Here is an 11244-nt window from a genome sequence, read left to right as displayed (position 1 = left end):
CGTTGATGATAGATTTGTTATGAAAAGAGATTCAGCATATGGACAAAAATCAGCTCACTTCAAAGAAGGGGATTATTTTAATATTAACTTTTGTCTACGAAACGTAACGAAGCTTAAACTAAGGAGTGTAATATATTCTAACGACGGGGCAGATGACGATGTAGAGTTTCGTTTAGATGGCATAATGTTTGGCAATTTAACGACAACGTATCATAGCAATAATGGTCATGGATGGGACGAGTTCGTGCAACACTATCCTAAAGGCCCAAGTTTAACCTTAACATCTGGTAAACATGTTATTTCTGTCAACGTAAGTCACTCAGATTATTACGGAATTGAACTGGATCAGCTTAATATCCTAACAGATTCAAATTTGATGGAAAATACTTTGATATGTTAAATTTCGATGCAGTAATACAATTTTCTAAAAGGAAAAGTATGTGGAGTTATATGTCATATTTATATCTGAGAAGAAAGCAGTTGATGTACAGTTCCAATAAATGGAAGATGTATTTATCTTTTTTTTTAGTCTTCTCTATCAGCAATAAAATTGATATACAATTCTCTTTTATTGTAGATGTTGATTTAAAAATGTGTAGGAGCACAACTTGTCATTTGATCAAGAAAATGTATCATGTCGTTTAGGCGTAATATATAAGCAATAGAGTAAGTGTTCATTGACAAAAGTGCTGTAAATATGATAACATTTTTAAGTCCTTTATGGTCATATATATGTTGCAAGGGAGAGAATCAGTCTATTCTCCACACACGCTCATACTGAAAAAATACCTTTAAACGTCACAAATGCCAGCAATAGACAATTAACTGACACAGGAAGATATCAGTCCTCAGTGAGATTGCCGGTATTGGATCTTTCCACGTGTAAGTTTCACCGAACTCGTCAAATTCGAGAGTCAAAAATCGTTTGTTATACTAGATATGTGTACCCTTAGTCTAAATGGAACATAGTATTGAGACTGATTGCTCTTTGGTTAGAAGCTTTTTCAATGTAAATGCAAATATTTGCAAATTTCAAAACATGTCAAATTTTCATTCCTGAATTATATACTATAATTGTGCTTGAGTGAAAGAAACATACGAATATGCTGGATTCTTACGCCTGTCCCTACGAGATATGATATTGAAGGGCATTTCTAAAGGACAACAAGCAGAAACTTCACAAGGTAAGGATAATGTTTTTATAAAAAACATTTTTTTCAAATTCTTTCCTACCCCTACATTCTCTCAAATAAGCAAATGAATCCTATTCTCATTCAAATATAAAAAGAAAAATAGTAGTACTTCTTCAACTGATATTCCAAAAAAAAAACAAAAAAAAAAACAAAAAAGAAACCATTCTAAACAAGATTTGCTATTGAGCGAAATCATTTTAATTTAAAATTGTCAGTCGTCGTTTTACCATACAAAACCAACGAGAAAGAAAACCAATCTCCTTGGCCTTAAATCAAATGCCATATTCTACACAATTAATCACTAACTTCATTTTTTACAGAAAAATGTTCACCTGTACTTTATTAATAAATCATTATCTGATGAGGTAATATTGAATTATATAGTAAGTTAATTACAAATAACTGCAGAGATGTTTGTATTTGTAAGTATCTCTTTGATATTGGTTCAGCAGCTGTGTTATTTATGTGACGGTTCATATTTCACATTTGAAATTGAAAATTTTGTTGTGGATAAGTTTATTATGAGCAGGAGCCGAGCATCTGCACAGAAATCGGCGCTCTTTAAAACAGGAGATTCTTTTTCCATATATTTTTGTTTACGCAACACAACTGAGGTACGCCTACGGAGTGTGAGGTATTCGAACGATGGAGGAGGAGACTCTGTGGTATTTAGTGTAGATGGGAAACAACTAGGCCATTTATAGACAAAATTTGATAGAAATGGTGGTCACGGATGGAACAATTTTATTAATACTGAACAAATTGGCCAAGCTATGACTCTATCTTCTGGTAAACATGTTTTATTCGTTAATATCATTTACACTGATTATTACGGAATTGAATTAGACGAACTTACCATCAAAACGACGGACAACTATTTAATAGAAGAATCATTTAAATGTTCATTTTACTGTGACAGTAATATCGTGTATTCAAATGGAAAGAATCGTCACGATATACCACCTGCAGTGCTGAAAAGAAGAACATTGCGATCATCATGCCAGAGTAGTAACAAAAATATATTCCTACCAATCTACCATAAAAATGTGCGCATGTTTGTCGTCACTGCAATGAACCCAAAGTACAAATCTTTTGAAAATAATTTTCACGATGAAGACATACTTTGCAATGAAGGCAATATAACTGTATGGGAACTATTAAATATCAAACTCAAATCACAAAATAACACGTTGACCACCGATATGTACTCTGGTGTTGGTATTAAACACGGCCAATCAAGTGCATCGAGGTCTCTTTTCATTAATCTATCATTTAACAATACAAAGGAGTATGATGTTAATTACAGACTTGTTCTCAAATTTTTAGAAGTGGTGGACATATTTCTTGTATCAGGTTCCTATAATGCTAAAGGAGTATGGATGGCACTGAACAGTACATACTTTAGTCGACAAAAAACTAAGCATGAATGGATAATACCAAAACAGAGTTGGTCGGTTCAGAATGAAATTCTGTTTTTTATTTTTACTTATCCTTCTGAAATAAAATCTATAACAATCGAATTTATAAAGTTAGAATATCAAGCGATAAATACAAAGCACCGCGAGGTTCTATATATAGATCCTGAATTGAAAATTGAAGTTTTCACGGACGTATTTGAAAGGACGGATATAAAACAAAAAACAATGACAGTCAGGAATGTAGATACTAGTCAGGAATTTCTAAATGTTTCGGAAATAGTAATATCACATATATCTCCATGGACCAACATCTATAGCCCAATTGTCAAATTATCAAGGCAAGGAGAAATGCATATTTTGCTAATTCCACCACACCGTCTAACTGAAATTCCATACGGTTCATCAATAATAATTGGTCAAAATGATCCAAGTCAAAACTTTCCAATGGCTTCAATATCAAAGATAGACATTGCACCCAAGGCAAAAAAGTTATTCGTCACATTTAAAGATAATGGTTCATGTTCTATTATAATAAAGTCTATATGGCAACAAACTGAAGTTATTTTTAAAGACATTATAACTACAAGGAATCCTTTTAAATATCCATTTGCCACTATTGTGACCACGTGGAAATATGATGGAAACGCGGACGTAGATCACGTGAGCACTAATGGGGATACAATTCATCATATTGTTAGAGGATGGAGCGAGCTTTACGGTACCAGCTTTACATTTTTCAGACAGTGTTTGTCAATGCATAATACACAAAGTCCAGATTTACTAAACTCATTAATTTGTAATTTTGCTAAAACGGAGAGTTGACAGAAATTGACATTAAACAAGATTTTCAAAACAACAACCTGTATTTTACCCTATGTTGTATTTTTAGCAATAGCAGCAACGTTCAATGATGTCTTGTAATTTAATAAACAGACTATATTTTAGACATCATTAGGATAAATCATGTTATGTTTTATTTTAATTGGTTCAGCAATATTTTTGGGAGAAGATCTCTGAAAGTAAAATAGATGACAGATGTATGTCTAATGAGCTAGTTTCGTAAATATCATAGTTTAGGTTCGAGGTCCCTATGCTGTTCTTAAATAATAACTTGTATAACATCTTACAGATTGGTGTGCTGAAGAATGGATCTAGGTGAGTGTCAATTGTCTAAGAGCATTTTGAAATAATCATATTTTGTTTTCAAGCGTTATGATACATATTTTCCAGTGTCGTTTTTAATATAACTTGAAAACCTTTTGTCCCCTGAATTGGGGAACGAATTGCATTTGTCAAAAAGAAAAAAGTTGTTCACTCCATACTAGTAGTTAGAATTTTATTTTATTTGGCATTATTAAACACTCCAATTGGTAGACTTTTTAAAGGGTTGAGAACTCAAAAAATAGTATATTTATCGTTAGCCTCCTAGCTGCTAATATACTTATCTAAAATCACGAAACCAGAAGTGAAAACTCATCAAAGATATCAAGCTCATAATTTTGTACGCCAGACGCCCGTTTCGTTTACATAAGGCTCATCAGTGACGCTCGAATCAAAACAGTTGGAAGGCCAAATCAAATACGAAATTGAAGAGCATTGAAAACTAAATATGCAAAAGGTTGTGCCAAATAGGACTAAGGCATGTATAGCTTTGGCTAGAAAAACCTTCGTGTTTAGAATAATTCAAAATTATATTAACAGTTAATTTACAGAAAATGAACATATCAATGATATTTCATGTCAACACAAAAGTGCCGTCTATTGGGCTGGTGATACCCTAGGTGACGAAACGTCCACCAGAAGTGGCATCGACTAAGTGGTTGTCAAATCTCATCAAAGATACCACGCTTATAATTTGAAATCCAGACGCGCGTTTCGTCTACAGAAAACTCATCAGTTACGCTCGAATTTGGACAAGGTTGACTCAACTTAATGTTTGACGATCCATATACATAATTGTGTAAGACATAGTGCAGCAATATTACTGGTTAAGGCTTTCAATATGAATTGAATGTACAAAAAAGTTTTTACCTTTTTTTATTATGAAAGCTACAAAAATAGTCTTTCAATATTTAATATTTTAGTAACGCGGGGTAGCAACTGGACAGTTGATTCTGGACTTTTCTACGTATACAAGCGGGGTTGAAAAAACTTTTCTGCATTAAAAAAATGCTTTAAAGTAAGCATATCATGCTTATAAAGACAAAAGTTGAAGGGATTCTTGACAAGCATTGTACATTCTCTATATTACACGAAAACCCGTTATGCATTTAAACAAACAACAATTCCAAAGCACACGGTCACAGTCCTCGCGTACACCTACTATATAGTATATCTAGTTTTTTTACTCGATATTTACAAATAATTCGTACTTTGTTTATTTGAAATAGTTAAAACAAATGACACATACTCTTTGTAGTAATTCATTTATGGATGTTTAAAGTCTCATTTCACTGAACGATGAGCAATCCCATACCGTATAGTAAGCTATAAAAGGTCCCGACATGACAAAATGCGAAATAATTCAAAAGACAAAACCAGAACAACGGCCTGATCTTTTCTAAAAGAAACAACGAAGATAAATCAGGCTGAATTCAACCAACGACAACCAGAGAGTTATAGGTTGCTGACTTGGGACAGGCATATAAAGAATGTGACGGAGTTAACTTGTTTGTGAACGCTCATCCCTCTCATAATCTTTGACAACGGTTTAACTAAACGACATAAGACAAACTATAAAAATCGGATTGAAAAGTCTTGACTCATCAGATCAATACTAAAATGTAGTTTGCTATTGTATATTTTTTTTGTACAACATCAAATATCTCCTACCATTTTGAAAAGACACCATAGCGTTAAATAAAGATTTTAACATACCAAGGGAAATACCTCCTCTGAAAAGACATGCGATTGCTTCAGATCAGAATTTTCCATTCTGCATCTCCAATGACACAAACATTTTTTCACCAGTTTATTCAAATCTACCTTTCAGTTTCAGAGCAGATGTGTTCATGCATATATAAAAATTTAGAAATAGCATTGATCTTCGATCTTGAACTTATTTCCAAGTTCGATATGTCTTTAAGTACGCTATGTCTTTTTAACTAACGAATAAAACGTTTCACCAACATGGATTGAAGCCTCAGCTGATAGAGGATTTCACCCGAGGATATCACCAGCCAAGAAGTCAGCACTTCTGTGTTTAAATGAATTGCCATTGGTATGTTTATAATTATATACTAACTGTTTACAAAACTTTGAATTTTTCGAAATACGAAGGATTTTCGACCCCAGGAATAGATTACATTTAGCTGAATTGTCAAATACTTTCGGAATTTTGGACCCTTAATGTTCTTCTTCTTAGGAGTTTATTTGACCTTTCTAACTTTGTTGATGCAAGCGTAACTGATGAGTCTTTTGTAGACGAAACGCGCGTCTGGCGTACAAAATATTAAGCCTGGTATCTATGATGAGTCAATTAATTACACTTAAAATTGTGAAGGGAGAGAACTATAAGAATTCACTGGATTGCTCCCTGAAGATATAACGAACAATCTAAAACAACCCAGTTTGGTTACAAATAAAACGCTTCCACATCGAAACAGTAAAGATTGCTCGTACAAAGAAAAATTTCGGTCCGAATGATTATTGTCCAAAGCGTAATAAGTGTTCGAAATCCTATTCTAATTTTCTCAATAACAGCGCTAGAAAATGCTAAGCCAGAAGAAGAAGAAAAAATACGCGGTTTGACATCTGATTTAACCCACCAGTACTCCAGTCTGTAGTACGTCAGCAATGTGCCAATATCTATTTGTTCTGTCAGATACTATGTTAAGTGTTTAACCGTTTACCAAATGTTTCAATTGAATTACACTCTATTACATTTTCATTTACCAAGAAATAACTGTAGGTCTTGCAATCGCTTTCTAAAGTTTGCAAACGGTAACTAAAGATTTACGCCAGCATACAGTATTTGGACAAATTTGTTGTGGGAAATGGGTAAATAAATGCATATCATTTTATATGTACCGTTGGCTTCATATATTGAAATTTCATCATGATTGCACAAGACTTATTAAAAAAGGTAGTAAATTTGATATTTGCGGTTTTAAAACTGAAGGATTACATTTTGAAATTACAAAAACCGTTGTGTTTAAAGGACAATCAAAACATTAAATCATTTAAACTTAACATTCCTGAAAGAAAGTAATATCAATCCCGTATCATTTTGGAAACAATTGTCAAAAAATATTGGATTTTGTTTACTTTCAATGTTTTTTTTTTTATATATTCCATAACAACTAAATTAATAAAGATAAAATGGCGATGCACCTAGCTTCACTTAGTTGATACTAGCCTTTGAAGAGCAAGCAACAAGACAAATATTGGCTTTGGCCTAATTATGAAATGTCATTTATCAAGTTGATCAATTTTAAAGAAGCGGTGATTTACCTGTATTTACCTAATTAAATAAATGAACATAATATTTAACACCATATTTTGAAATGAAATTCGTTGTAGTTTGAGGAAAAACGATTTTAACTTCGAGATGTACGTATCTGTAAAATATGCTTTAATTTTGTTATATCAATTGTCATTTTCGTATGGAGATTCTCTTGTATCATTTGAAATTGAAGATTACGTTGGTGATAGATTTGTTATGAAAAGAGATTCAGCATATGGACAAAAATCAGCTCACTTCAAAGAAGGGGATTATTTCAACATTAACTTTTGTCTACGAAACTTAACAAAGTTAAACTAAGGAGTGTTGTATATTCTAACGACGGGTCAGATGACGATGTAGAGTTTCGTTTAGATGGCATACTGTTTGGCAATTTAACGACAACGTATCATAACAATTTTGGTCATGGATGGGACGAGTTCATGCACTACTATCCTAAAGGCCCAAGTTTAACCCTAACATCTGGTAAACATTTTATTTCTGTCAATGTAAGTCACACAGATTATTACGGAATTGAACTGGATCAGCTTAATATCGTAACAGATTCAAATTTGATGGAAAATACTTTAATATGTTAAATTTCGATGCAGTAATACAATTTTCTAAAAGGGAAAGCTTGTGGAGATATATGTCATATTTATATCTGAGAAGAAAGCAGTTGATGTACAGTTCCAATAAATAGAAGATGTATTTATCTTTTTTTAGTCTTCTCTATGAGCAATAAAATTGATACATAAATCCTCATATATAATTCTCATTTATTGTCATCTTTTATTGTAGATGTTGATTTAAAAATGTGTAGGAGCACAATTTGTCATTTGATCAAGAAAATATATCATGTCGTTTAGGAGTAATATATAAGCAATAGAGTAAGTGTTCATTGACAAAAGTGCTGTAAATATGATCACTTTTTTTAGTCCTTTATGGTTATATATATGTTGGAAGGGAGAGAATCAGTCTATTCTCCACACACGCTCATACTGAGAAAATACCTTTAAACGCCCCAAATGCCATCAATAGCCAATTAACTGACACAGGAAGATATCCTGTCCTCAGTGAGATTTGTCGGTCTTGGGCCTTTCCACGTGTTAGTTTCACCGAACTCGTCACATTCGAGAGTCAAAAATCGTTTGTTATACTAGATATGTGTACCCTTAGTCTAAATGGAACAAAGTATTGAGACTGATTGCTCATTGGTTAGAAGCTTTTTCAATGTAAATGCAAATATTTGCAAATTTCAAAACATGTCAAATTTTCATTCCTGAATTATATACTATAATTGTGCTTGAGTGAAAGAAACATACGAATATGCTTGATTCTTACGCCTGTCCCTACGAGATATGATATTGAAGGGCAGTTCAAAAGGGCAACAAGCAGAAACTTCATAAGGTAAGGATAATGTTTTTATAAAAAACATTTTTTTCAAATTCTCTCCTACCCACTACATTCTCTCAAATAAGCAAATGAATCCTATTCTCATTCAAATATAAAAAGAAAAATAGTAGTACTTCTTCAACTGATATTCCATAAAAACCAAAAAAAAAACAAAAACAAAAAAAAAAACATTCTAAAGAAGATTTGCTATTGAGCGAAATCATTTTAATTTAAAATTGTCAGTTGTCGTTTTACGGTACAAAACCAACGAGAAAGAAAACCAATCTTCTCGGCCTTAAAATCAAATGTCATATAATACACAATTAATCACTAACTTCATTTTTTACAGAAAAATGTTCACCTGTACTTTATTAATAAATCATTATCTGATGAGGTAATATTGAATTATATAGTAAGTTAATTACAAATAACTGCAGAGATGTTTGTATTTGTAAGTATCTCTTTGATATTGGTTCAGCAGCTGTGTTATTTATGTGAAGGTTCATATTTCACATTTGAAATTGAAAATTTTGTTGTGGATAAGTTTATTATGAGCAGGAGCCGAGCATCTGCACAGAAATCGGCGCTCTTTAAAACAGGAGATTCTTTTTCCATATATTTTTGTTTACGCAACACAACTGAGGTACGCCTACGGAGTGTGAGGTATTCGAACGATGGAGGAGGAGACTCTGTGGTATTTAGTGTAGATGGGAAACAACTAGGCCATTTAAAGACAAAATTTGATAGAAATGGTGGTCACGGATGGAACAATTTTATTTATACTGAACAAATTGGCCCAGCTATGACTCTATCTTCTGGTAAACATGTTTTATCCGTTAATATCATTTACACTGATTATTACGGAATTGAATTAGACGAACTTACCATCAAAACGACGGACAACTATTTAATAGAAGAATCATTTAAATGTTCATTTTACATTGACAGTAATATCGTGTATTCAAATGGAAAGAATCGTCACGATATACCACCTGCAGTGCTGAAAAGAAGAACATTGCGATCATCATGCCAGAGTAGTAACAAAAATTTATTCCTACCAATCTACCATAAAAAAGTGCGCATGTTTGTCGTCACTGCAATGAACCCTAAGTACAAATCTTTTGAAAATAATTTTCACGATGAAGACATACTTTGCAATGAAGGCAATATAACTGTATGGGAACTATTAGATATCAAACTCAAATCACAAAATAACACGTTGACCACAGATATGTACTCTGGTGTTGGTATTAAACACGGCCGATCAAGTACATCGAGGTCTCTTTTCATTAATCTATCATTTAACAATATAAAGGAGTATGATGTTAATTACAGACTTGTTCTCAAATTTTTAGAAGTGGTGGACATATTTCTTGTATCAGGTTCCTATAATGCTAAAGGAGTATGGATGGCACTGAACAGTACATACTTTAGTCGACAAAAAACTAAGCATGAATGGATAATACCAAAACAGAGTTGGTCGGTTCAGAATGAAATTCTGTTTTATATTTTTACTTATCCTTCTGAAATAAAATCTATAACAATCGAATTTATAAAGTTAGAATATCAAGCGATAAATACAAAGCACCGCGAGGTTCTATATATAGATCCTGCATTGAAAATTGAAGTTTTCACGGACGTATTTGAAAGGACGGATATAAAACAAAAAACAATGACAGTCAGGAATGTAGATACTAGTCAGGAATTTCTAAATGTTTCGGAAATAGTAATATCACATATATCTCCATGGACCAACATCTATAGCCCAATTGTCAAACTATCTAGGCAAGGAGAAATGCATATTTTGCCGATTCCACCACACCGTCTAACTGAAATTCCATACGGTTCATCAATAATAATTGGTCAAAATGATCCAAGTCAAAACTTTCCAATGGCTTCAATATCAAAGATAGACATTGCACCCCAGGCAAAAAAGTTATTCGTCACATTTAAAGATAATGGTTCATGTTCTATTGTAATAAAGTCTATATGGCAACAAACTGAAGTTATTTTTAAAGACATTATAACTACAAGGAATCCTTTTAAATATCCGTTTGCCACTATTGTGACCACGTGGAAATATGATGGAAACGCGGACGTAGATCACGTGAGCACTAATGGGGATACAGTTCATCATATTGTTAGAGGATGGAGCGAGCTTTACGGTACCAGCTTTACATTTTTCAGACAGTGTTTGTCAATGCATAATACACAAAGTCCAGATTTACGTCTGCAACTTATTAACGAAAAAGATTTACAATATTATTTTATTCGTGCTTGTAGCTTAAACACCCATAGGTGCTCTTTTGTTTAAAATTTTGAAATATTCACAGAAACCTATATTGATTTTTGGCAGAATAGACAGTGAATGAAAATATGGGGAATGATTTTGGAGTGAGGTGGCGTTGATTTGGACGGAAGAGTGATATGCAACTGGAGAAATACTTAACATAGTAAGGGCTTCCTTCCCATCATAGTTGGGTTTCAGTTAATACACTGTTTCAATAAAGCATATATAATCATAGTTTGTTGGTGGCGTATATGATATTTTTTAAAAGTAAGTATTAGAATCCATCTGATTTGTACTATTTGTATTTTTCTTAATTATTGAATAATGTTTAAAAATGATGAATTTTATACTATGGATGACACTGTAAACTAATAGAACATAACTGTACAATAAATAGAATGGCTTTATGAAATTTTTAATGTTATATTTATCTTGTCCTTTCCGTGCTGAAATGTACAGATTACATAGCTTACATCAACATCATTTGAACCCTGGTGGATATTTGAC

General features: G+C 32.7%; 1 protein-coding gene across 1 annotated transcript; it reads left to right on the top strand.

The window, feature by feature from the left end:
* Window positions 1-8997: 8997 nt before the first annotated feature.
* Window positions 8998-10902, top strand: LOC127737095 (uncharacterized). The gene has a single exon (XM_052247628.1). It carries the CDS (start codon window positions 8998-9000, stop codon window positions 10759-10761), a length of 1764 nt encoding a protein of 587 aa, XP_052103588.1. The 3' UTR covers window positions 10762-10902.
* The last annotated feature ends 342 nt before the right edge of the window (window positions 10903-11244 follow it).

Source organism: Mytilus californianus, unplaced genomic scaffold, assembly GCF_021869535.1.
Source record: "Mytilus californianus isolate M0D057914Y unplaced genomic scaffold, xbMytCali1.0.p SCAF_4, whole genome shotgun sequence".
Classification (NCBI taxonomy): Eukaryota; Metazoa; Mollusca; class Bivalvia; order Mytilida; family Mytilidae; genus Mytilus; species Mytilus californianus.
This window is presented reverse-complemented; position numbering and strand designations above follow the sequence as displayed.